We start from the raw sequence: 27,642 nt of genomic DNA on the forward strand, positions 1-27,642 counted from the left end.
GCTGTATCACTGTACATGTATCTTGAACTGCTACAGCACTGTACATGTTTCTTGAAGTGCTGTATCACTGTACATGTATCTTGAAGTGCTACAGCACTGTACATGTATCTTGAACTGCTACAGCACTGTACATGTATCTTGAACTGCTACAGCACTGTACATGTATCTTGAAGTGCTGTATCACTGTACATGTCTTGAACTGCTACAGCACTGTACATGTATCTTGAACTGCTACAGCACTGTACATGTTTCTTGAAGTGCTGTATCACTGTACATGTATTTTGAACTGCTACATCACTGTACATGTATCTTGAACTGCTGTATCACTGTACATGTATCTTGAACTGCTACAGCACTGTACATGTATCTTGAAGTGCTGTATCACTGTACATGTCTTGAACTGCTACAGTACTGTACATGTATCTTGAACTGCTACAGCACTGTACATGTTTCTTGAAGTGCTGTATCACTGTACATGTATTTTGAACTGCTACAGCACTGTACATGTATCTTGAAGTGCTGTATCACTGTACATGTCTTGAACTGCTACAGTACTGTACATGTATCTTGAACTGCTACAGCACTGTACATGTTTCTTGAAGTGCTGTATCACTGTACATGTATCTTGAACTGCTACAGCACTGTACATGTATCTTGAAGTGCTGTATCACTGTACATGTATCTTGAACTGCTACAGCACTGTACATGTATCTTGAGGTGCTGTATCACTGTGCCTGTATCTTGAACTGCTACATCACTGTACATGTGTCTTGAGGTGCTGTATCACTGTACATGTATCTTGAACTGCTACAGCACTGTACATGTGTCTTGAACTGCTACATCACTGTACATGTATCTTGAGGTGCTGTATCACTGTACCTGTATCTTGAAGTGCTACAGCACTGTACCTGTCCTGTGAAGTTCAGGGAATTATCTCGAGCCTTATCGGCTTAATCTCAAATGCAGGGTTTTACATACAAATCATCTCGCTTGTGTTCTGAAGTGAGAACAAAGCAGCTTTTTCATATGCTTATTGGTTGAGATGGGAAGGGACCTCCGGGGATCTCTAGTCCAACCTGAAGGCCAAAGCAGCATCGGTGATCAGGTCAGGTTGCTTGGGAGAGTAGGCAGTGTGATCTGGAGAACATTCAAGGATGAAGAGTGCCCAGCCTCTCTGGGGATATCTGGCTGGCCTTATGTCCAGTCAAAACCTCCCTTGTTTTCCATATTGGTCTGCTATCGCCTTCCCTCCAGCCTCAGTGCTGTAAGGAGTACGATTCTATACTGATAACCTCATGATATCAGGAGGCAGCTCTCTCCCTATTTGACTCTAAACTGGAGACATTGCCCAAGCCTTTTTCAAGGAACAGAAAACGTTGATTAGCATTTGGCATAGGTTTTCTTCCCAGAAAATTCCGTAACGTGTTTTTCTTCGGGAACACTAAACAAGCAGACACCGTTTGATGATGACCTAGCAGATGTTTGCAGGGCTGTATTTCTTGCTGTGAGTTTTCCTAGTATGTTAGGAAAGAGATTAATGGGAGCAGAGGGAAACGTGTCATATACTGAATCTGAGAGAGGGAAATCCACGTCTGGGTCTCGGGAAGCTATGGAACATGTGGTGGCAGAGAGGGCAAGATGGCAGCGTTTCAGGTGCTGCTTTGGAATATTCTTGAGTGCCTTCCCTTGTGTGACTGTGACTGAACACAGGCCCAATCGAGCATGCAGTGTTTACATCCCTCCAGCCTCTTCCCTGGGGGATGGGGCAGGAAAAGGAGAGGGAAGGAAGCAAAGAATGATTGATGGGTTTTGAACTGCTTTTCCCCACAAGGGGAAGGTGTGGTCACTCTCCATCTAACAAAGCCCTCCTGTGGGTGTAGCAGATGTAAGCTTTGTCACCCCTTTGGTGTAGAGAAAAATATTGTTCCTGGTTTTAGTTTGGGAATACAGATTTGAGCAGGAGAAGCAGCCTATCACCGTTACAGTTTCTACTGCTTTAAGACAGTGTTTCAGCATTGACCCTGATTGTGTCACCTGTGAGCATGGGGCTATAATAAGCAAGACAGCAGCACAGATCTCCTACTGTAGTACATCTTGGGAAGGCATGAGCACACAGCTACATTTCTATCAAATTAAGCCACAGGTACATATTAAGCCAATGTAACCTGATATAGCTGCCAAAACAAGCAGTCATATCCACGCTCCTCTGCCCCCGTGCTACCTTCTCCATCGTGCTGGCACAAGCAGTGGTGCAGCCACATGCTAAATCAGACAAAGAAAACTAACCTGGCCAGAGAGAGATGAGGGGAAAAGAAAGGTTTCACCCAGAACCAGTTGCTGAACCTTTGCTTTTTTTCCAGCAGTGATGTCAGCAGTTGCTGTGAAGTGAGCATGAGGCCACAGCCTTAACCAGACCAGGGCATATGAGTTTATCCTACCCCTAAGCCTCTGTGCTAACTTTATGCCAGCAGTGGGAATACAAATGAATCACAACCCAGCATGAAGTTACCTGACCTGGCATAAAGTCTGCTGGTGCAAGTTTACTGCATCAAACACCTTTCAGCAGCAGCGATCACCATGTGGCTGCATACTTTTCATCCAGTACCAGCAGCCCTTAAACTTGTGTTATCAAATCAAGGCCACACCAAACGAAATCCATGTTAGGATATAAAAGAAACCAAACCAACCAAAAAGTTCTGCAGAGTGTAGTTCCACCAGGTGACAGTGGTTTAGTGCTTCCTTACCATCAGCTGTAGCTGGATAGACTCTGTTTTGTGGTGACAGTATATTAGGATGCCAAAATTCTTGGTCGTTACTTGTAGGGAACGGAGTAACCGAAGAATACAGCTTTTGTAGCTGCTGCTTTGTCAGATGGCACTACCTTGCTCAGCCTTTCAGCAATGAATTACCTGGCCGTTTGTTGTCTCTTCCTAGCCGTTTCCTATTGTCACCTTTGTGTGCAGGAGGTTAGAGCCCCATGGTAGTACCAGAAAGAAGAAGAGAAACCAGCAGTTGCCTGCTGATGCACGTCTATACCAGAAGGTCTTCCGCAGTGTCGCCAATCAGAAATCTCGGTGGCCAGACGGAACCGTTAGCCCCGGGTCTGTTAAGTCCTAGATTACCAGCACCGCCGGCCAAGGAAATGGGAGCAGTGCAGAGCAACAGCGAGTGAAGTTAGAAACTCCTCTCCTCCGTCTGCCCCAGCTGCGTTGCTAGAGAACCGTAAGGTTTTCTAGGCCCCAGTGCTGCAAAGAGAAGGAGGATTTGAGCGTTTTCCGAGTGCTGGCTGGAGGCATTCGCGGGGGCGGTGACCTGGCGTTCCTCCCCCTCTCCCCATCTCTCCGGAAAACAAAACTTGAGGCTTAGAACCCGCAGTATTTACCGCGCTCACAACAGTAAGCGCTGCAGTTCGGGGCGGGGTGGGGTCGCTTTACAGCTCCCCCCCGCCCTGCACAGGCCAGGGGCACTGCGGAGTGTCCCGGATCACCTCGGGGGATCGGCGTCGAGGCGGGCGCACCCTACGGCGGAACGCGCGGCGCGGCGCAAGTTGCGCCTGGGCCCGCATGCCACGCGTTCCGCCGGCGCCCGCCACCCGCTCCCCCCGCCTCTCTAAGGCACAACCACTGCGCGCCGCGGGAGTGCTGCCGCTACCCCGCTCCGCTCCGCACCGCCCGCTCCCCTGGCGGCGCCGTGCCGCACTCCGATCCGCGCTGCCCCGCGCAGCACAGGGGTGGGGCTCGGGCACTGTGCCCGCTCCGCGCTTCCCCGCTGCGGCTCGACGCTCCCTCCCTCCCTCTTTCTGGGCGGTGGTTGAGGCCGGCGGGAGGTGGGGTTGTCTGGGCTGGGCAAGCCGGCGGCGGTCAATGAGAGCCCGTTGATGGCTGGCTGGGCAGCCGCGACGGGGTAGGGTCGGCGGGGAGCTGGGGCAGGGCGGGGGCCCGGGGGGGGGAAACGAAGAGCCGCAGCCGGCGGGGTAGGCACGGAGGCGGGGAGCGCCCTGCAGCCCCGCCGCGCCGCAGCCCGGCGGCCGCCGAAGTTGCTCCCCATCCCGAGAGGGAGCCGAGGATCAGGCGGGGCGATGATCTTCCCTAGCAGCAACAGCAGCGCGGCGGGCAGCAGCCGGACCCCGTATCGGAAGCAGGTAGGAGCGATGCGGAGGGGGGTGGGTTTGTGGCTCCCCCCACCCCCGCTTTCCCCCGACATATCCCCCCCCTCCCCCCCGAGGTGGCGAAGGAGGAGTGGGGAGGAGGGGTGGCGACTTGGCGTGAGTTGCAATTTGCAGCCTGTTAGCTCCTCGAGAGCTGGAATTTACAAAAAGAAAGTGGTTTTTCTTTCTATTTTCTCATTTTTCATCCGCCCTTTCCTCCCTTCAAAGTTGTGCCCTGACCTTGCCGAGCGCCCCGGCGGGCTCTGCCGGGTGACCTTAGCGGCCGGGCCGGGCGGTGCGGGCAGTGCGGCCGCCGAGGGCCGGGCGGCCCCCGACCGTGCTGAGCTCGGCAACAAGTTAAAAAGCACCCGGTATTGCAACACGGGGCCGCGGAGCCAAACTTGGGGCTGGTGGTTGTCGCTCCTCCGTGACATGAGCGAAAGGGTCGGGGCGCGTTGTTTTTTCCAAGCAACCCTCCAAAAACCTACCGCCGCTCTTCGGACCTTTCCCTTCTCTCCGCCGTGAGGTGACATTTTAAGGGCCGGCAGATCGCTCTGATAAGCCCGGAGCGCTCACATCTATGGAGCCCTACTGAAGGAGGTATTTCTTTCTTTGTTTAGTCGCTGGAAATAGTTGAAATAGTTGACTTACAAGCTTGCTGGGCCCTTGTTACTCCTCGGCTGCACTTTTTTACTCTTCCCCTCGAAAAGTTGGAATTAACTTTGCATTATTTGTGGCGAAGCGTGTCGTTTTTCACCGATTCTCTTGATTACCAAAAATAATCGTACTTTTAAAGTTCCTCGGCAAGCGTGGTGTGTGTTGGTGTGCCAGAGAGTAAATGGAGTAGAGGTCACTGTCTGGCTTGACAAAGCGTGCCAAAAGACTCTGGCATGCTTCTTTCCAGGTGAGGGGAAAACCCTTCTGTGTCTGCAGCTCCTAAATGAAACGAGTAATGCGGTGGGTTCAGTTCAGCAGTAGTCTGATTTGGTAGGAGGTGGGAATTCACTGGGGGCAGAAGTAGCAGATGGGGTCTCGCTGCGGCGCACGGCGAAGCGCTGCTTAAAAACGATGGGGGAATGGGCCTCAAAAATCCTGAACTTCCAGCGTGTGGTTGGGACAGCCTGTGGTCTACCTGGCTAACCTGTGTGCCTTCTCACGTTCACTTCTAGCTTCAACAAAAATTGCCGTTTCCTTGCCGCCCCTCCCTTATTTTGTATAAATGCCTTTTTGATGGTAATCGATGGTGCGTTATCTCTGCAGCGCTCTGCAGATGCTGCCTAACAGTGCGTGGAGTTATCTTCCTATCTGGGACTCAAGGTGCTCGAGTCCATACATCATAAAACATGCTTATTGTCTGTGCTGGGTTTGCTTTGGTTTTAGTAAGTGCCCTGCATCTGCCCACGCTGATGAGCGCGCCTGGTGCTCCTGCGTGCTTTGTAAATGAAGCCAATCGTTAAGATACTTTCCCCTCCCCCCCACCTCTACCTGAAAGGCCCATTAATTAATGAAAGCCCCTTGGGGTGCCGCGTGTGGGTGCTGGGCAGGGTGTTGGCAGGAGCAGAGGGCAGCCTGGGCAAGGCCTGTTCCTGGCAAGGCTGTGTTTTGCCTGCGGATGTGAGTTGCCTGCTGGTCTGGGGCAGGCTGATAAGATGCTCTTCTTTTCACAGTGCACTTCTTAGATTCAAAGAGCTAAAAGGGCCGCCTAAATCTGAAAAACAAACAGACCCTTTTTTCCCCAGTAGGCTGCGAAAGAAATGAATGTGGGGGTATTATGTGGGCTTAAGACCCTGGGTACCAAAGGTTTCTTTTGTTAGTGTGTAGCCATTCTCCGCTCAAACACTTCCTACATAAGGAGCCAGGGCCTGCGCCTTTCTCCATTTAAGTCCACAGAAAACTCCTATTAACTTCATTCACGTAGGCTAAGGTTGTTAAAAGACTGACTTTCTGATTTCCCTTTCACTCAGGCGTAGCCCACAGGGCTGAGCTGATGTCAAACAGGGCTGGAGAGTGTTAGGAGCCAAATTTTTTCAACTCTTAATAATTAAGAATGGTTAAGATTAAGCCTCTGTACGCTTTGCCTGTAACCCATATTTGGACAACTGAATTGTAACTGCGCGTTAGTGTGAGAGGGTAGAAACTGTTAGGGTAGGAAGAGTGGTCTACCATCATCTCTATAGAAGCAGCTAGATTTCCTATGCTAACAGCATGCAGTATGTGAAACTGAGGGGAAAAAAAAAGTGTAAATAACCTGGAAATGAAGCAAATCTTTTGAGTAGCTCGTGTGTCTCTGTTGGCAATGTAATGTGATAGCAGAACAGTCTAGGAGCACTTCAGTTTTAGTATTTTCCTGTTTAATTTTTAAGAGCCTGTAACAGATTCAAATGAAAAGATGAGTGATTTATTGGTAGAGGGCAAGGCAGTATTCTTGTGATTTATCTTCGAGGCGCTGTAATGCAATGTGAAATTCTGGCCTTCATACAGGAGGCTGACAAAACACCAGTCAGCTACAGCAGACCCATAGCTTTACCCATCCTGACTTTTTGGTTTCCCAAAGAACTGTGTTTACACAGAGTATCAGGGGCTGAAAGAGACCTCCAAAGATCATCCAGTTTTGTTTTATAAACGAATTTGTGCTTACAGTATTCTGCTCTGTTATCTGCTGGATCTATTTCATTGTGTAAATCAGGCATGTAGGAGCCAGTCAGCATCCTTCATATTAGGTCAGATTCGATTAGGTGGTGCCTAATCTTTTTCTCTCTTCACAGTACTTTTGAGAATACTAAAATGTGGCCTCTGAAGTTGTGTTTTGGGAAGGATTTCTCGTGGTATGGGCGCACAGGTACATTTAAAATACTCCTACCAGGCTTAAAAGTTAGATGTTGCTTTAAAGAGTGGCAGCTCCTCTGAGAATTGTCTTGAAATGCAGATTGAGGTCTAGCTAAAGAAGGAAACCTGAACAGTATCTGCAGCAATAATCTTTTACAGTGCTCATGGCCATGTATCCTCTCTGAAAAAGGTAGGCGTAAGCTAACGTTTTTGCTAACAAGATTACTCGAGCAATGCAAAGAATGCACATGTGTGCATCCCTGATGTGAAGGAAGCAGCATGACATACAATATCCTGCCTAATAGAGGCTTTCTTAGCTCTCAGTTTGTGCCGAGGAGGAGATGATTCTGTCCCTCCTCCCACTTTTGTTATTCTCATGCAAATCGGGAGGCGCTCCCCCGAAGTAAATATTTCTACACTCTGTAAAATTATCGTAAATGGAAAAAAATTAGGCTTTCTCCTGCCATCTGCTCCTCGAAATCTACAGAGCTAGTGCAGCTATTTGATTAGGGATTTTAAATGGCTTTGTGCAGGGAGGTTTCTCTGCTCTCGGGTTTCTCAAGGAGGAAGCCGCCAGCAGCAGCAGCAGCAGCAGCTCTGGAGGCCTGGGATGGAGGCAGGCAGCGGGTCCCAGCTAGCACAGGCAGGGTGCTGAGGAAGCCCGGCGTGCCTCTGCCTTTGTCCAGTAGCGCTGGTTCTCGTTAGGTTTTGATGAGTGTAATGTTTATCTGGCCAGCGTGAGGAGATTTGCATAGTTTGCTGCTTTGCGAGCAGATTAACTGGGTGTAGCCACACGTGAGGAATTTAGCACTGATTCGGTGCTTGGCCCGGGTGAGGAGGGACACACACAGCTTTGGATTAAGCTTTTCATGCAGCTCTGTTCACATCAAGTGCCCTGTCGCAGGTTGGGTTCTAACAGCTGAAGATTAAGGCGGGGTTCTAACGATGGAGAAAGCTTTTGCCGGTCCTAGGCTAAAAATGTAGATGAGTTTTTCAGTCCCTGTACAGGTTTAACATATCAAGAAGCTACACCTGCGATCCTACTGTATTATTTCCCGGTTTCCCAATTGGTGCTGTGTGTGGTGTCTGTGTTTGTGTGTGAGAAGGAGCCTCATTAAACTTGCAAGACCTGGCCGTGGTCATAAAACATGCAGCTCCACAGAGCAGGCTGAGGCCAGACCGATTTGACATTACACCTCTAGTGTATCCACACGGTGCTGTGGGGAGAGGCTGAGAAACAGGAGAGCGAATCTTTGATTACCTAAACCAATGGAAGCAGTTTGGGTTGGTTTGTTTCTTTCAGAACTGCAAGCGTTAGGTCGTTTTGTATCAATGGCTTGCATGGTCTGAGTCCATTTCCCTTAATGTTTGATACTGTTTTAAAGGGTCTGTTGAATTTAACAAGGCTCTGCTCTTCTGTTAAGAACCAGCTATTCTACATTTTTAAGTGCATTTATAAGGTTGATTGTGAAATTCTCTTTTTTTCTCAAGGGAGCAAACCCACTCAGTCAGTGGTTTTCTATACTTCACAGTATCACAGTATCACAGTATCACCAAGGTTGGAAGAGACCTCACAGATCATCAAGTCCAACCCTTTACCACAGTGCCCAAGGCTAGACCATGGCACCAAGTGCCACATCCAACCTTGCCTTGAACTGCCCCAGGGACGGCGACTCCACCACCTCCCCAGGCAGCCCATTCCAGTGCCCAATGACTCTCTCAGTGAAGAACTTTCTCCTCACCTCGAGCCGAAATTTCCCCTGGCGCAGCCTGAGGCTGTGTCCTCTTGTTCTGGAGCTGGCCACCTGAGAGAAGAGAGCAACCTCCTCCTGGCCACAACCACCCTTCAGGTAGTTGTAGACAGCAATAAGGTCACCCCTGAGCCTCCTCTTCTCCAGGCTAAACAACCCCAGCTCCCTCAGCCTCTCCTCGTAGGGCTTGTGCTCGAGGCCTCTCCCCAGCCTCGTCGCCCTTCTCTGGACACGCTCAAGCATCTTGTAACATGAACGTGGATGAAAAAAGCATGCATGTTATCTTGTCTGACTTTATAGGTTAAGAAGAACTAGGATTGCCTTACCTGTATTTAGGAATTTGAAGTTTTGTTTAGCATTTCTAACAGGCTGAACAATATATTTTAATCTCTTTGGAAGTGCCTTTAAGCTTCGCATGGAAGGGAAAACAAAAGTCTGTCTTGAACATCTGTTGATTTGGTTTCATTCCCCCCCTCCCTGCTCCAAGCCCCTAAACTTTCAGCTGTTCTAGGAAAAAAAAAATGTTTGAGTTAACATTTCAGAAGGGTTAGATTCTTTAAACGAGAATTGCTGGCAGGGAGGAGGGAGAGAGGAAGGAAGGAAGGGAGGGGAAAATCCTTTCCTGAGAGCTTGAGATGGCTCCTAAAACATCCACACAGTGCTGCAACCAAGTAAATGACAATAATGGTCGTTTGAGATGGTAGCTGTTTCAGTCTCCTTGTTGGGGTTTTTTTTCTCCATCTCTAAAGTCTTAGTTGAAAGGTTCTCTTATTATAACCATCTCAGGAAATAAGCAAAGTCAGTGAAAAATAGGAACTGTTTTACTGGCTTTCCCTCTTGGCTCTCTTTCTGGTTTCTTATTAATATTTTCCCTCTATTTCTACATTGGATTGCTTTTTAAAGCTTACTTTATGCCATCTGAGGGACATATAGAAGCTTACTTTATGCCATACGAAGGCATACAAAGCTTTAGTCTTAATGAAGAGATGCACAGAGGTGTTTTAATATTGGATGCAGCACGTCGGTCCGAAGTTTTCCAGCAAGCCAAGAGAACCACGTTTAAACGCTCTCAGAACTCTCCTAGAAGTAATTGGCTGGTTGTGTTTTTCATGCATTTCAGAACTGCAGCCTATTGTGGTAATTATAACAGCCCCGAAGAAGCCGCTGCGTTTGCAGCTTCCTGATGCAACAGGAAAGGGAAGGGAGAGGAGAAACGTCGGGGGAGGGGGAACCATGGGTTAGATAAGCACAAGCCTCTAAACCCAGCGACTTTGGAATACATACAGCAAAAAGAAACGATGAGCTGCCGGGGCTGGTTGCTGCGATTAGCACAGGTTTAGCTCTTCTTTTTATGCAGAGACTGTAGTTCGAGTCAGGTAGCTGGAGCTTTGTGTTGATACAAAGCAGTTAACCAATGGCTAAGTGCTAGTGAGGGATTGCTTTAGGCAGACTGAAGATGAGCTGGGCTCAAGATGAGCTGGGTTCACGTCGTGAGGTAGTTCATAGCGGTTCAAATTTAGTAACATTTGCTACAGTTTCCATAAATTGATTTTTTTTTTTTTTAAGTAAAACTTTCTATCAGTTTTAAGGCCTAAATCATCAACTAAGAAGCACTGGCTTAAAAATGTCTGGCACATGTCTTCCAGTGCTGCAAGCTCTCTGAAAGCCAAGATGTCTTTTTCTGAGTTGAGAATGGATGCACTTTTTTCTCCTTGTCTTGTAAGAAGTTTCTCCTTCAGCTTGGCCTTCGATGGTCACAATTCCTTTTCCTGAAGTCAAGGCTGGTCCTTGGCTGAGGTGGTTGTCTGCATTTGAACTACTCCAGTCAGTGGCAGATGGGGAAGGTTTTGAACTGGGCCTTCCAGCATCTGAAGGGAGCCTACAGAAAAGCTGGGGAGGGACTTTTGAGGCTACTGGGGAGTGGCAGGACTGGGGGGAATGGAGCAAAGCTGGAGGTGGGGAGAGTCAGAGTGGAGGTGAGGAGGAAGTTGTTGAGCAGGAGAGTGGTGAGAGGCTGGAATGGGTTGCCCAGGGAGGTGTTTGAGGCCCCATGGCTGGAGGTGTTTGAGGCCAGGCTGGCTGAGGCTGTGTGCAGCCTGCTCTAGGGTAGGGAGTCCCTGCCCATGGCAGGGGGGTTGGAACTGGCTGCTCCTTGTGGTCCTTTCCAACCCTGACTGATTCTATGATTCTATGAATTTATGCTACAGCATGAGGACACATCAGCTCTGTGGCCTGTTGTGAAAGTAAAGCTGATATTTGTACCCATCTACAGTTACATAACATACTACCTCTTTATTCATATATCCTCATACAACTTAATCATAATAGTTTAGGGAATCACTGATGTGTCTTACTTGTTTAAACCATTCCACTCAAAGGATGTCAAGTAGAGTGGATGTCCTGTTTTTTACCTACATGGTTGGTAGTACTGTAGAACTTCGAAGCTGCATTGGAAACGTAACTCAGTGTTCTGGGAAGTCTCATTTTGGCTTCCCTTGCCTTGATACCTTGCTGTTTCCTGCAGAAACAGCAGGGCCAAGGTGAGCATCAAGCAGTGTGTTTGTGAAATGAAATGCCTCTCTTTATTTCACTGATTTGTTTCTTTGCAGTGTCTCTTAGTGGCAGTGACATGTTCACACCTTGCTTTAAGTGCGTCTTCTGTTTCTCCACATAGACAAGGAGATTTCTTTCTTTACTTCCCTTCTATTGTTCTTTTATATCTGAATCCCCTTTACCATATGGTGCTTTGCTGCAAGAAAGTGGAAATGTGACTGCTTAAGTTACTACAGCTCATATACTCTGTCATCTGGGTGCTGCAGCATAACAATGTTAGAATTCAGTGCTTTAGAACATCGGAGGTGTGGGTATGGCACTGCCATTTTTAGTATGGTCAGGGAGTGAAGTCTGGGAGTCAGGTGTGAGTTTGGGGAGGGTTACAGGGAGCTTTTCTCAGGATCCTTAGTTGCTGCAGGGTACTACTTCTTTGATGCCTGAGCTGGTACCAGTCCCTGGAAGGCTGCTGCAGCTTAGTGGGGGCCTAGGCAGTTCCCTCTGACAATCTGAAGCAGTGGTTGTAGATGCTTGATTCCTCCCAAGGTGATTCGAAATCCTATTTTAGGGTTTGTCTGACCCACAAGAACATTACTGGGTTGTGCTTGTGTCTCTGCAACAGTCTGAAATCGCTCAAAACACCAGGCAGGTAAGGATAAAATCACATGCTAAGGCCTGTTTACAAACATACAGGCAAATTTATAGCATGCTTGAAACTGAGCAGTAAAGCAAGGTAAGCAAAATAGTGGCACAGGACCTGAAAGTTTCCTGTGCCTTGTATGTAGCTCTGTGGCAGGGGATCTCCAGTCTTCCCAGGGAGACTGGTTATTGTGCAACCCTGTTACCTTGGGTTGTGTTCAGGGAAGAGAGTGATTTATGAATCTGTATGTCCTTTTATACTTAACTCCTTTGGAGGGTAAGAGGTAGAGGTTTCTTTTTATGTTTTAAGTTGGTGATGCCTCTTGCACTCTGCTTTCTTTTGCCAGACTACAGGTTGTTCTTTCTCTCTTTGGAAGCACTAATGTCTTTTGGGCATCACTAGGTGCAGTGCTTCCTGCCCATGCTTTGGAGTGCTCTTCAGCTGAGCACTAAAGAGAAGGTTGATGCATTCCAAAGTAGGTTTCAGGCTATGACGGATGAATTTCAAGCCCTGTGATGTTTTTCTCTCTTTTCTACCTGTATGTGTAAGTTGCTGTAATGCTTTAAACAGTTGTGTGACAGATTTTTCTTGGGGCTGCTGTTAGAGTGGCAGGTGACTGGCAGCTTGTGTGCCCATCGTGAAGTATGGCCATAGTGACCCATTTGGAACTATTTGTATTGCTACATTGGTTGTTTTGGCTTAGCTTGGCTGTTTAACTAGCTAAGCTTTTAAATAACCTGCCACAATCTGAAACTTGCTTTCCAGTATCAGAATCATAGAATCAGCCAGCTTGGAAGAGACCTCCAAGCTCAGCCAGTCCAACCTAGCACCCAGCCCTGGCCAATCAACCAGACCATGGCACTAAGTGCCTCAACCAGGCTTGGCTTGGACACCTTAAGGGATGGTGACTCCACCACCTCCCTGGGCAGCCCATTCCAATGCCAATCACTCTCTCTGCCAACAGCTTCCTCCTAACATCCAGCCTAGACCTCCCCACACACAACTTGAGACTGTGTCCCCTTGTTCTATTGCTGGTTGCCTGGCAGAAGAGCCCAACCCCACCTGGCTACAGCCTCGCTTTAGGTAGTTGTAGACAGCAATGAGCTCTGCCCTGAGCCTCCTCTTCTGCAGGCTGCACACCCCCAGCTCTCTCAGCCTCTCCTCACAGGGCTGTGCTCCAGGCCCCTCACCAGCTTTGTCTCCCTTCTCTGGACATGTTCCAGTATCTCAGCATCTCTCTTGAAGTGAGAAGCCCAGAACTTTGAGAGTCACTGTCCCTGGAGGTGTTCATAAAATCCTGGATGAGGCACTTAGTGCTATGGTTTGGTTGTTTGCACAGGGCTGGGTGCTAGGTTGGACTGGATGATCCTGGAGGTCTCTTCCAACCTGGTTGATTCTGTGATTCTAAGTACAACTGCTTAGCTACTAACTTTTGAGTCAGGGGCAGTTTTGGGCTTTCTTCAGTGTTCCAGGAGGTGCTACCTGTGAGAAAAGCTTAGCAAAGCTGTGTTTTAACTAAAAGCACTCTGGCAGTGTTTAGCTTAAGCAAAAAGATAAATGATAACTGTTCATTTACTGTAGAGGACAACAATAGTGCAAATGTAGGGAAGTAAATAGTCCAGAATTAGGGACTGGTTTTGGAAGAAGAAAACTTTCTATCCTGCAGCACTGAGGTGCTATAGAGCATATTTGAAAGCTTGAGTCATTGTATAGCAAAGAGCACCAAGAAGTAAAGCACTGCATGGAATTTCAGTTGGGTAAAGGTGCTAGTGAAATCTAGGGCACACCATGGCACCAAGAGCAGAACACAGTGGCTTTCTGCTTGTCCAGGGTGCCCTAGGAGCTACCTCCATCCCCACTTGCAGTATTCCATCATCCTAAGGAATGAAAGGTGAAAGCAGTTAAGGAAGTAATTAACTGTTTCAGAACTCTGTTGATATCTTCCTTGCCATAGTGCCAAAATCAGATTATCTCTTGGACCAGGCTCTGTCAGAATGCCAGCAAACGTTCTGCTTTTAGATCTGTCAGGTGTGGAGTGTTGTGATCTTTGGGGAAGTCCCCAAGGGGTGAAGATTGGCTGAGTCATTAGAAAAGGTACTCTGACTTTTCATGTAACCATTCTTTAACATGCTGTGAGTTGTTGGTAATTCCCTGCTGTGAAGCTCCTGACCGTTTTGTGCTTTCTGTTTTCATGTTTCACTTGCAACTTTATTGTTTTAGTACTCTTAATGTATACTTTTGTATCCCAAAATGAAAGATGATGGAAAGACCTTGCTTATCGTCACGTTTTTGTCCTTCTGTCAAGACTTTTTTTGTCATGAGACTTCTCCAGCAACCTTCTTTCCAGTTTAGTGAATTTTCAGAGCTGCTTTCCATCTCCTTTTATTTTTTTATCCCCTGGAATAAGTTCTGTGTTGAGTCATTGTCTTGGGTGATAATAAAAGTCCTGTGTCAGCCACACCCATACATTTATTCAGGGACTGCAGAGGGATTAAGAAAATGAAATGGAGTTCAAATTGTCCTGGCCATGATGTTTTGAATAATCTTAGCTAAAGTGTTTAGATTTGGCTTTTCTGAAGATATTTGTTAATAGGACTGTGCTACCTCCCATAGATGTTATACAGCAATGCACTAACATCTGGAAGTGGGTCAGATGTTACAGCAGTTAGGACTGAATGTCTAAACTGTGTTTACAGACATGTATACATATCAGATGGATCCATTTAAGTCTGCTCTCTAAAGATCAGAATAGAACAGAATACTCGGAGTGATAAAACCATGCTCAAATTCCACCCTGTGTCTGTCTGAGTAGTTTCTTTACACACTACAGGAATGTTCATGTGAACACTCTCATTGATATTTCCAACTAAGTAGCAGAGTTCATTTTGTCCAGAAACTCGACTGGTAAAGCTGTGTAGAACTCAGTGCTGGGCCCAGTCCTGTTCAGTATCTTTATTGATGGTCTGAACAGGGAGATTGAGTCCAGCATCAGTAAGTTTGCAGATGACACCAAGCTAGGAGCAGGTGTTTGTCTGTTGGAGAGTAGGAGAGCCCTGCAGAGGGACCTGGCCAGGCTGGATGGGTGGGCAGAGGCCAATGGGATGTGATTGAACAAGGCCAAGTGCAGGGTTCTACACTTTGGCCACAACAAGCCCAAGCAGTGCTACAGGCTGGGGCCAGAGGGGCTGAGAGCAGCCAGGCAGAGAGGGAGCTGGGGGTGCTGGTAGAGAGGAGCTGAAGATGAGGCAGCAGTGCCCAGGTGTGGGGGTTGTTTTACCTGGAGAAGAGAAGGCTCAGGGCAGAGCTCATTGCTGTCTACACTGCCTGAAGGGAGGCTGTAGCCAGGTGGGGTTGGGCTCTTCTGCCAGGCAACCACCAACAGAAGAAGGGGACACAGTCTCAAGCTGTGCCAGGGGAGGTCTAGGCTGGCTGTTAGGAGGAAGTTGTTGGCAGAGAGAGTGATTGGCATTGGAATGGGCTGCCCAGGGAGGTGGTGGAGTTGCTGTCCCTGGAGGTGTTGAAGCCAAGCCTGGCTGAGGCACTTAGTGCCATGGTCTGGTTGATTGGCCAGGGCTGGGTGCTAGGTTGGACTGGATGAGCTTAGAGGTCTCTTCCAACCTGGTTGGTTCTATGATTCTATTATATGAAAGCAGGATTCAGATTGTAACACCTAGCTGGGTGTTAGGTTGGACTGAATGAACTCAGAAGTCTCTTCTAGCCTGGCTGATTTGATGGTTCTAGTCTTGGAAAAGAGTAGACATTGGTTCTGTTAGCAGTAGTTGTCTAAACAGAAGTTTAGTGTGCAGAAAGGCAGAGTTCAGTGACTAAAGTATCACTTGGGACAGGAATAACTCTGTAAAGTTCCCGTGGCCCAGATTGTGCAGACTCTTTTTTTTAAATAGATTGATTTAGTGAATTTTGTGGCCTTATCTTTCCTACTAAATTAAGTCCCTGAGAGTGTGTGTGGTGGTGTTTGTTGGTTTTTTTTTTGGGGAGGGGGCAGGGGAAGTCCTCATTCCAATATTCCATTGTTCCATTTTAATTTTGCAGTCAGATTAAGTTGCATATATTGCAACATTTGGTTTATTCCCATGGGGAATGCAGTTCAGGGTGTTTCACCTTCAGTTTACTGTGCCTGTGGTAGCAGAGCAGCTATGACGTAAGAGATTCTTAGTGCTAAGCATCCAATGGATGCATAGGTTGAAAAGATGCAAAGATAGGATTATTGCTAGGAAACATGGATCAATGTTCTTGTTAAACGTAGTTCCTTCACTTTGGCCACTATGAAAGCAGCTGCCCAGGACTGTAGTTGTGCAGAAAGTATACAGTCATAGAATCAGTCAGGCTTGGAAGGGACCACAAGGGTCATCTAGTTCCAAGTCCCTTGCCATGCCCAGGGACACCCTACCCTAGAGCAGGCTGCACACAGCCTCAGCCAGCCTGGCCTCAAACACCTCCAGCCATGGGGCCTCAACCACCTCCCTGGGCAACCCATTCCAGCCTCTCACCACTCTCCTGCTCAACAACTTCCTCCTCACCTCCACTCTGAATCTCCTCACCTCCAGCTTTGCTTCATTCTCCCCACTCCTGTCACTCCCTGAGAGCCTCAAAAGTCCCTCCCCAGCTCTTTTGTAGCCCCCTTCAGATCCTGGCAGGCCACCAGAAGGTCACCTGGGAGCCTCCTCTTCTCCAGACTGAGCAACCCCAACTCTTTCAGTCTGTCCTCATAGGAGAGTTGCTGCAGCCCTCTGCTCATCCCAGTGTCCCTTCTCTGGACAGTTTACCATTATCTGGGTGGATTCCCTTTCACTGCAGGCTTTTAGCATGAATTATCACTTCCAAATGCATGTATTAAAAGTATTTTATCTCTAACTTTCTGACGTGTGCAGAGGTGTGATTCCGCCGCCGCATTCTTGTACCAAGCTCAAGAACGTGACTAAGAAAGCTTTGGAGAAGCTGGGCTCTGTGCCCAGATGAACTGGTTTATTCCTGACCTGTGTTTGATGTGGTGTTCTTCTCTAGCTAGACACAGCAGCAGACATGGCTCAGTTGCAATGTCCCTCCCTTTTCCAGGGATGGAAGCTCTCTTACGCAGGTTGTGTACCAGCTGTGTTCATGCATGGTGTCATCTAAATGCATTAGAGGCTGCTGTGAGCATTACTTCTATCCCTTTTGAGCTTTTAGCTATACCATTTCCATGTCCAAGTTAGACAGTTGTCTAGGCTGCCAGGATCAGTTCATCCTGGCAGTCAGACTCCTCCTGTATTTCAAGTGTTGTATTAGCAGTACATCTGGAAGCTTTCCTAAGTGTTATCTAATTCCTGTGTATTCTTTCATTCCAGAATTAACCATGAGCTGTAGTGTCTATGAGAATGATTCATTATGCAGCCAGACATTGACCTCAGCAGCTATGTGGAGAGTTGGTTCCTTTAACTTTTAAGATGGACCAGGGAATGGCATCTTGCATTTGCTCAGCAGGCTGTTGCTAGCCACTTTTAAGTTCAGAACTACTTTTGTAGATGCAAAAAGGAATTGAGTTGTCATGTATTGTGAATCATAGAATCAAGCAGGTTGGAAGAGACCTCCAAACTCATCCAGCCCAACCTAGCACCCAGCCCTAGCCAGTCAACCAGACAATGGCACTAAGTGCCTCATCCAGGCTTGGCTTCAACACCTCCAGGGACAGCGACTCCACCACCTCCCTGGGCAGCCCATTCCAATGGCAAACTTGCCAACCTTTTAGTTTCAGAATAAATCACAGGATGTTAAGGGTTGGAAGGGACCTCCAACCATATAGCCCAACCCCCCTGCCTAAGCAGGACCATAGCCTAGTGCTGGTCACACAGGAATGCATCCAGACAGGTCTTGAAAGTCTCCAGTGAAGGAGACTGCATTATCATAGAATCAATCAGGTTGGAAGAGACCTCCAAGCTCATCCAGTCCAACCTAGCACCCAGCCCTGGCCAATCAACCAGACCATGGCACTAAGTGCCTCATCCAGTCCTTTTCTGGGACAACTCCAGGCATGGCGACTCCAGCACCTCCCTGGGCAGCCCATTCCAATGCCAATCACTCTCTCTGACAACAACTTCCTAATAACATCCAGCCTAGACCTCCCCTGGCACAATTTGAGACTGTGTCCCCTTGTTCTGTTGCTGCTTGCCTGTCAGAAGAGCCCAACCCCACCTGGCTACAGCCTCCCTTCACGGAGTTGTAGACAGCAATGAGGTCACCCCTGAGCCCCACCATGTTGTGTTTGAGATACCCAGATGATAGCCTGAGCAGTTCAGATCACTTTTCTCTAAGAATTAAGAAAATCTCTTGGCTTCTCTGTTGGTTTAAACCAAGGGTGAGGTTTTGGAATGGAAGGGCAGTTGAGTCCCGTGGAATTAAGTTAGAATAGCTTTTCTGTTTGCATTATTGAAGCACAAATGACAGATTTCAGGAAGAACAGGAAATGCTAACTAAGAGAGCTGTGAGTGTACCTGTGTTTCTGGAAGTGCTTGCCTAAGGCTTTTTGGACAAGGTTGCAGTTTGTAAAGGGAGAATAGATGTTTTCAGCAGCAAGAAGGCATTGGATCTTGGAAGAGATAAGCATCTATCAAAACATCATCCTTTACAAAATGGGAGAAGACTGACTGGGGTTTGTTTCAGATGAGGGTAGAAGGAAACTGCGACCCTAAGGCCAGATCAAGGTTGCTGCGTGTGGTATGTACACAGTAGTTCAGCAAAGCTTTAGCAGACAGGTTTGAGCATGCTGCTTGTTGCCGTGCTCCTAAGGCTTGGTTACAGACAGAGGTACCGCAGGTATTCACTGCAGTTGTCTGTTCATGTGTGTAAACCCAAAGTTGGTTTAATTCTTCCCAGTTTGACAGCCTGATGCTGTTTTGTTACTGCTTTCATGAGGCAGCACCGTGGTAAAACAAACACTCTCAACTTCCTATTTTCCTGCCTTCTCTCACACTCAGGGCTCTGAGGTAATGCAGGTCACAGGATGGATTGAGCAGAGACTCAAAGGGCCAGCTGCTGTCTCCATCACACTTTGGTCTTCTTAGCCAAACCGAGACAAAGGTTGGCTCAGAAGCTGTGCTGCCAACAGGGCCAGCAAAGTGATATTTGTTCTCTACTTGCTTCTGCACCAAAGCTGGTTTATCAGACCAGCAAATCTTACCAGTCTTAAAGCTCTTCGACTTTCTTATTGTCCTTTCCCCTGTCGTAGAATCATAGAATCAACCAGGTGGAAGAGAGCTCCAAGCTCATCCAGTCCAACCTAGCACCCAGCCCTGGCCAAGCAACCAGACCATGGCACTAAGTGCCTCAGCCAGGCTTTGCTTGGATGCCTCCAGGGATGGCGACTCCACCACCTCCCTGGGCAGCCCATTCCAATGCCAATCACTCTCTCTGACAACAACTTCCTCCTAACATCCAGCCTAGACCTCCCCTGGCACAACTTCAGACTGTGTCCCCTTCTTCTGTTGCTGCTTGCCTGGCACAAGAGCCCAACCCCACCTGGCTACAGCCTCCCTGCAGGTAGCTGCAGGCAGCAATGAGCTCTGCCCTGAGCCTCCTCTTCTGCAAGCTGCACACCCCCAGCTCCCTCAGCCTCTCCTCACAGGGCTGTGCTCCAGGCCCCTCCCCTGCCTTGCTGCCCTTCTCTGGACACCTTCCAGCACCTCAACATCTCTCTTGAATTGAATGACCCAGAACTGGACACAGCACTCTTTACATCCTAGACCTCTCGGTGCAGTTTCTACCAAACAACTTCACCAGGAGTTAGCTTTCCATGTTAGAACTCCCAGTCAATAAATTCTGAAAGATCTCAGCCTTCTGTGCTGTTCTGAGTTGACCTGATGTTACATTCACAGCACCAAAGGTCAGTACAGACCAATCACCCCTAGCATGCAACTAGACATCTGCTGGAGAGCTCTGCTAGAGCTTGCCTGCCCTTGGAAATACTGCCCTAGTTTTTGTGGGTGAATCATCCATTTTAGTCTTGCCTACCTTAACAGTTTCAAGCATTTCATTCTACTGAGGCAGTACAGATTTCCTTATCTATAAATAGAAGCAATCTCCTATTTATAAAAGGCAGCTCATATGCTGGGTTTTGCTATGCTGATTTTAGTGGACGCCTTGCTGTGTTTGAGAAAGCCCCCAGATTTGCTGTGCTTGTTGTACTGTGGTGAATGGGCTCTAATGAATGGAAGGGCTCCATCTCATCTCCACATCCTTCATCACTTAGATTCAGGGAAATATTTATGTCTTGCTTTATTTACTTTGCATAAATAGGGTTAGATGTACTAATTGCTCAGATTCCTTAACTACTACTGCTTTTCAGTTCAATGTTTCATGCTCCTATTTATTATGACTTCAAGTGAATTCACCCACAGATCATCTTAAACCAGTGGGATGGTTTGGGTGTTATTTGCACTCCTCCCCCCTACACCCAGACTAGACTCAGCTGAGCTGGAAATTAAGGAGTGAAGCTTTATATTTACAACTTAGCACAATATACAAGCAGATATTAACAATCTACACAGCTAGAGACAGAAATAGGCAAGTTAAAGGTGATACAGAAGCACAGCAGCCCTCCCAGAAACCAGTCCCCAGGAGGAGCTCCCAACCACCCTTCCACCTTCTTTCCACTATTCTACATTATCCCAGACTTTGCCTTATGTTCAAAGTGAGTTTGCAGGGTTGGCCAGTGGGGTTAGAAATCAGAAGGATTAGTTACACAGAAAGCAGGCCAGGGAGAAAAGTAGACACCAGCTGCACCAGAGAGCCACTGCAACTGTGTGATGTGTTTTGTGTTCTTGATTTTATCCATCTCAGCAAGCCTATGAGTGCAGCAGGAATGGCCACTGTTTCCTTTGCACAGCCTAGCATCTAATATCTCTCACTAGAATATTTCAGCTAGTCTCAAACTAGCACAACCAGTGCTCAGCAACTTTGTGCTTTGAACAGGCTTCTGAAGTCAATATCTTTGGGCCATGGTGGTAGATGTGCTGCCCAAACAGGCATCCACCAAACAGCAGTTGGTAGAAGTAGTCTGAATCTGTTGATACTGGTGCCAAGCAAATGCTAACAAGCCTTGCTTGGTCAAGGCTGAATGGGATTAAGTAATATACTTATAGTACTATGCTAACCATTGTGTTCTAGAGTTTCCTACTCCCTGCTTCCTCAAAAGGTGCTTTGAAAGTTTTCTTTATGTGTGCTGGTGATGAATCAAGTGAGATATATGTTACATACATGGAGGTACCTTCAGAAACTATCCTTAAAGAAACAAAGCCAAATATATTTTTCTATTTTCATGAATGAAAAATGTCTAGCTGCAGAGAGAAAAAGGTGTTGGAGTCATAGAATCATAGAATCAACCAGGTTGGAAGAGACCTCCAAGATCATCCACTCCAACCTAGCACCCGGCCCTGCCCAACCAACCAGACCATGGCACTAAGTGCCTCAGCCAGGCTTGGCTTCAACACCTCCAGGCACGGCAACTCCACCACCTCCCTGGGCAGCCCATTCCAATGCCAATCACTCTCTCTGCCAACAACTTCATCCTAACATCCAGCCTAGACCTGCCCTGACACAACTTGAGACTCTGTCCCCTTGTTATGTTGCTGCTTGCCTGGCAGAAGAGACCAACCCCACCTGGCTATAGCCTCCCTTCAGGTAGCTGTAGACAGAAGTGAGCTCTGCCCTGAGCCTCCTCTTCTGCAGGCTGCACACCCTCAGCTCCCTCAGCCTCTCCTCACAGGGCTCTGCTCCAGGCCCCTCCCCAGCCTTGCTGCCCTTCTCCAAACACCTTCCAGCACCTCAACATCTCTCTTGAATTGAGGAGCCCAGAACTGGACACAGCACTCAAGGGGTGTCCTCAGCAGTGCTGAGCACAGGGGCAGAAGAACTTCCCTTGTCCTGCTGCCCACACTGCTCCTGAGCCAGCCCAGGCTGCCATCGGCTTTGCTGCCCACCTGGGCACACTGCTGCCTCCTGTTCAGCTCTTCTCTCCCAGCACCCCCAGCTCCCTTTCTGCCTGGCTTCTCTCAGCCACTGTGTCCCCAGCCTGTAGCACTGCTTGGGTTTCAGGGCATGATCACTGAGTGCAGTGAAACGCACAAGGATGTTCTGGGTGGAAATGTGAGCCAAGCTTCCCGCTGACTTCCGGAAAGCTAAACAATGATGCAGTCGCAGGGCTGGAATTTGGAGATGTCTGAAGGGAAGAATGATAACTTCCTTCTGTTCTCTAGGAGAAAAAAATTCCAAATGTCAACTTTTATCCTCATGTTCTTCATGGTACTTAGTTTCAAGAAAGCAGGTCACAAAGTCTTACGTAAGGAAAAAGTGGCAGTGGCTTAGCTCTCAGCGTTCAGACAACTTTGCAGCTTTATTTAAAGATGTGAGTAGATGAGATTTAGAGATGTAGAAGAACAGTTGCTTCATGTAGAGTCACACACATGCTTTTTAAGGGCAGAGGGGCAGGGTGGTGATAAATCAGTGAAGCAGTCATAGTTTCTTGCAGCTAGCCAGACTACATTGTCTACTGCCAGTGTTTCCTGGTGAGCTGGGGCCACCTTATGTTGTCTGTGCCATCTTAGCAGCATTTTCTGTAGTAACAGCAGCCTTGGGTAAGTGTTGTTTGGTGTCTGTGAGATTGTTCCTTGACCAGATGAGCTTTTCCTGATTCTCTCTTTCCCAGGAGTTAAACAGAGCTGTTTTCCTCATGCTTCCACTGACTGTAATTTGTTTTGTGCTGCTTGGTCTTCCCATGTGCTCAGCACTGCTCAGGCCACACCTTGAGTGCTGTGTCCAGTTCTGGGCTCCTCAATTCAAGAGAGATGTTGAGGTACTGGAAGGTGTCCAGAGAAGGGCAGCAAGGCTGGGGAGGGGCCTGGAGCACAGCCCTGTGAGGAGAGGCTGAGGGAGCTGGGGGTGTGCAGCCTGCAGAAGAGGAGGCTCAGGGCAGAGCTCATTGCTGTCTGCAGCTCCCTGAAGGGAGGCTGTAGCCAGGTGGGGTTGGTCTCTTCTGCCAGGCAAGCAGCAACAGAACAGGAGGACACAGTTTGAAGTTGTGCTGGGGGAGGTCTAGGCTGGATGTTGTTAGGAAGTTGTTGTCAGAGAGAGTGATTGGCATTGGAATGGGCTGCCCAGGGAGGTGGTGGAGTTGCTGTCCCTGGAGGTGTTGAAGCAAAGCCTGGCTGGGGCACTTAGTGCCATGGTCTGGTTGCTTGGCCAGGGCTGGGTGCTAGGTTGGCCTGGATGAGCTTGGAGGTCTCTTCCAGCTTGTTTGAATCTATGATTCTATGTAGTAAGCTTGTCCTTTTTCTCAGGCTATAGTTCAGTGTAGAACCCGGGATCAATATTTGCAAGCAGATTCTTATGTCTAATATCTGGTTTCACATAACTCCTGGAAACCAGAAGGTCTTGACTTAGTGCCATGGTCTGATTGACTGGCCAGGGCTGGGTGCTAGGTTGGGCTGGATGATCTTGGAGGTCTCTTCCAAGCTGGTTGATTCTATGGCTGTAAAGTTTAGGCCATATATATATGTGTGTGTGTGTGTGTATGTTATATTTGTGTGTGTGTGTATATATGTTATATTTGTGTGTGTGTGTGTATGTATGTTATGTTTGTGTGTGTATATATGTTATGTTTGTGTGTGTATGTATGTTATGTTTGTGTGTGTATATATGTTATGTTTGTGTGTGTATGTATGTTATGTTTGTGTGTGTATATATGTTATGTTTGTGTGTGTGTATATGTTATGTTTGTGTGTGTGTATATGTTATGTTTGTGTGTGTATATATGTTATGTTTGTGTGTGTGCCACTGGGATTGTGGTCTCATCCGTGTGCTCCTTGTGCTTCAGAGTACCAAGACAAAGTTAGCACAAACATTTCCACTTCTCCTAGAATTTAGTTAATTGTCATTTCCATCTTCACTGTAGTTGTGAGGGTACCTTACAGCTTCCTTATATGTGGCTGCAGTGTATTGGAGGCAATTGGGTATGAAAACCTGAAGGTATGAAAGCCTGAAGGTGATATTTAACCTGCACTATTCATGGAGTGTTTTGGGGTATGTTCTTTCTTAGTTATGCCTGAGACTTGCTTTAATAGTTTGCTGCCAATGTTGTGTATATAGAGCATGTGTTGGTTGTAACTGAATTGTCTCTGCTGCCTCTTATCATATTGCAAAGTGTAAGAAGCACAGGGCAGCTTTTTGGAATTTTTAGAAGTGAGTAACAAGAAGATGAGAGGAACTTTCAGCCCAGCACAGATCATGCTGACCTCACTTGTATGACAAATGATATAAAGGACTGTGGAAACACTTGCAGTGGAGTGAGTAGGAAGGGCAGTGTTGCTTGGAGTCTGTTTTCCTGTTGTCCAGTTCCTGGAGGAGTCATTGATTCCCATGGAAAGAGACGTAAGATGCCACAGTTGTCACTGGGGTTGGCTTAGCCATAGCTTGGCATAGGCATATAACAAACTGCTGGGCAGTAGAATTGGACCTTGATGTCAGTGTTAAAATAACTTCTGTGCTGTACTTGTGCAATACAGGCTTGTTCTTTGCTGACACCTGTGCAGTAGTTAGGAGTGGAGACACAGGAATGGCTGGGTGCTAGATTGGACTGGATGGTCTTGGAGGTCTCTTCCAACCTGGCTGATTCTATGAAATGGATTGAACAACTAAAGAAGGGAAAATGTTTTCAAGCTGGGTAGAAAGGATAAAATGCTGTGAAGGTTTGGGTGTTACCCCCCCACGCTTATGAAATCTCTCAGACTGGACTCAGCTGAGCTGGAAATTAAGGAATGAAGCTTTATATTTACAACTCAGCACAATATACAAACAAATATTGACAATATATAGAGCCAGAGACAGAAATATACAAGTTAGAAGTGATACAGAAACACAGCAGCCCTCCCAGAAACCAGAGTCCCCAGGAGGAGCTCCCAACCACCCTTCTACCTCCTTTCTGCCCATTTACCTTATCCCAGACTTTGTCTTATGTGCAAGGTGAGTTTGGAGGATTGGCCAGGGGGGTTAGGAAGCAGAAGCATTACTTACACAGAAGCAGCCCAAGGAGGAAAGGCACAGACACCCAGAGACTCCAGCTGCAGGCTCTGGAGTGGCTGGCTGGTGCACTGCCTTTGCTCCAGCTGCAGGCTCTGGGGTGGCTGGCTGGTGCACTGCCTTTGCTCCAGCTGCAGGCTCTGGAGTGGCTGGCTGGTGCACTGCCTTTGCTCCAGCTGCAGGCTCTGGGGTGGCTGGCTGCTGCACTGCCTTTGCTCCAGCTGCAGGCTCTGGGATGGCTGGCTGGTGCACTGCCTTTGCTCCAGCTGCAGGCTCTGGAGTGGCTGGCTGGTGCACTGCCTTTGCTCCAGCTGCAGGCTCTGGAGTGGCTGGCTGGTGCACTGCCTTTGCTCCAGCTGCAGGCTCTGGGATGGCTGGCTGGTGCACTGCCTTTGCTCCAGCTGCAGGCTCTGGAGTGGCTGGCTGGTGCACTGCCTTTGCTCCAGCTGCAGGCTCTGGAGTGGCTGGCTGGTGCACTGCCTTTGCTCCAGCTGCAGGCTCTGGGGTGGCTGGCTGGTGCACTGCCTTTGCTCCAGCTGCAGGCTCTGGGGTGGCTGGCTGGTGCACTGCCTTTGCTCCAGCTGCAGGCTCTGGCTGGCAGCAGTGGAGTGGGCGTAGTCTGTCAGAGCAAGATTAAGATTTAGCAATGTGGAAGAAAGGGCCAGAGCTCACTGCCTGCATTGTCCCATCTACCCTGTCAGAGATTGCAGCAGGAGAAGCAGGAAGAGGGTGGGGTAAGCTGCACTGGGCTATCTATTAAACACAGGCATGACAGAAAGCTTGTTTTCCCCAGGAGAGCAAACCTCCTCATCTGGGAAATAGGAAGATGAATAGTGCAGAATCATAGAATCAGCCAGGTTGGGAGAGACCTCTAAGCTCAGCCAGCCCAACCTAGCACCCAGCCCTGCCCAATCAACCAGACCATGGCACTAAGTGCCTCATCCAGGCTTGGCTTCAACACCTCCAGGGATGGTGACTCCACCACCACCCTGGGCAGCCCATTCCAATGCCAATCACTCTCTCTGCCAACAACTTCCTCCTAACATTCAGCCTAGACCTGCCCTGGCACAACTTGAGACTGTGTCCCCTTGTTCTGTTGCTGCTTGCCTGGCAGCAGAGCCCAACCCCACCTGGCTACAGCCTCCCTTCAGGCAGTTGCAGACAGCAGTGCCCTGAGCCTCCTCTGCTGCAGGCTGCACACCCCCAGCTCCCTCAGCCTCTCCTCACAGGGCTGTGCTCCAGGCCCCTCCCCAGCCTTGCTGCCCTTCTCTGGACACCTTCCAGCACCTCAACATCTCTCTGGAGTTGAGGAGCCCAGAACTGGACACAGCACTCAAGCTGTGGCCTGAGCAGTGCTGAGTACAGGGGTAGAATAACCTCCCTTGTCCTGCTGCCCACACTGCTCCTGAGCCAGGATGCCATTGGCTCTGCTGGCAGTGCCCTGCTCTGTTGGCTGCAGCATAGTGCCTGTAACAACCCTGCAATCCTAGACAAAGGCATTTTGATGGTAATTGCCTCCCTCCTACATGGTCGGGCAGAAAGTTCTTCGATTTATTTTTTAACTTGAATCAACATAAGATGACACAGCAGATCCCATGTCAGCCAAAAGAGCCATCTGTGGTCTAACCCTGTGACAAACACTGTAGCAATCATTCCAGTGCCACCAACAGTGTGGAGTTTGCCAAAAAAGCAGATGCTTCTTTTGACATGCATCTTCTACGTGGTGCCTATAATTGCTGTCACTGGGGAGGGGATGGGACAGCCAGATGAGCAGAATGATGAAATTGTAGTGTTGGCAAGGAAAAAGAAAACCCCAAGAGTTTGGAGAATAATAACAGGAAATAAATAAATTTAAGAAAAAAAAAAAAAGGAAACTTTTTTCCCTCTTCCTTACAAAAAAACCTGAACTAAAACCCTGCAGAACTCTTCTCTGTGCTGCATGAAACATGTGGCAATAAAAAAAAATTAAGAGAGAATGCTTGCAAGAACTTATTAGTAATCTAATTAGAGTCCAGTACCATATGGAAGGGCAATAAATAGTACTTCAGGAACTCTTCTGCTGAGTTTTTCAGCTCTGCAAAAGAAAAAGCATTTCCTTCTTTATTATTTTACAGAACTAAATGTGACCCAGCCTAAGTTTTTAATGTTCTGCTGATATTTGTAACCCAGCTATGTAAATGGTTTTCTGAATCAGCCAAAGCTGAGCATCTGCTTATCTGGACTCTGCTGGTTTTTGATCTGGTGTTTAGACTCAGCTGCAGCAGCAGCAGCAGCTTTATGAGGGACAAAGACTTAACTTTGACTAACTTACAAATACCATGATGGTTGGCATTGTTTGCTCTTGAGAAGGGCCTCATGAATATTGTATTTATGTGCCCCAGAGTATGCCACTGGAATGGGCTGCCCAGGGAGGTGGTGGAGTCTCCATCCCTGGAAGTGTTCAGGAAAAGACTGGATGAGGCACTTAGTGCCATGGTCTGGTTGACTGGATAGGGCTGGGTGCTAGGTTGGACTGGATGAGCTTGGAGATCTCTTCCAACTTGGTTCATTCTGTGATTCTGTGTTAAAATCACATAATCATAGAATGAACCAGGTTGGAAGAGACCTCCAAGCTCATCCAGTCCAACCTAGCACTACTTCCCTGGAGACTTTCAAGGCCTATCCAG

At 48.0% G+C, this 27,642-nt stretch overlaps 1 protein-coding gene across 3 annotated transcripts in view; it reads left to right on the forward strand.

Annotated features, from left to right (window-relative positions):
• RBMS1 (RNA binding motif single stranded interacting protein 1) overlaps nucleotides 1-27,642 on the forward strand; it is a 205,834-nt gene that overhangs the window by 67,911 nt on the left and 110,281 nt on the right. The window contains exon 1 of one of the 3 annotated variants that reach the window (XM_064164303.1): nucleotides 3,933-4,141. The exons of the other annotated variants lie outside the window; for them this stretch is intronic. Coding sequence (XP_064020373.1) covers nucleotides 4,079-4,141 — 63 coding nt within the window. The 5' untranslated portion in view covers nucleotides 3,933-4,078. Of the gene's footprint in view, nucleotides 1-3,932; nucleotides 4,142-27,642 lie in introns of those variants that run through there. 3 annotated transcript variants of the gene reach the window in all.

This window comes from Pogoniulus pusillus, chromosome 2 (assembly GCF_015220805.1).
Source record: "Pogoniulus pusillus isolate bPogPus1 chromosome 2, bPogPus1.pri, whole genome shotgun sequence".
In the NCBI taxonomy this organism is placed as follows: Eukaryota; Metazoa; Chordata; class Aves; order Piciformes; family Lybiidae; genus Pogoniulus; species Pogoniulus pusillus.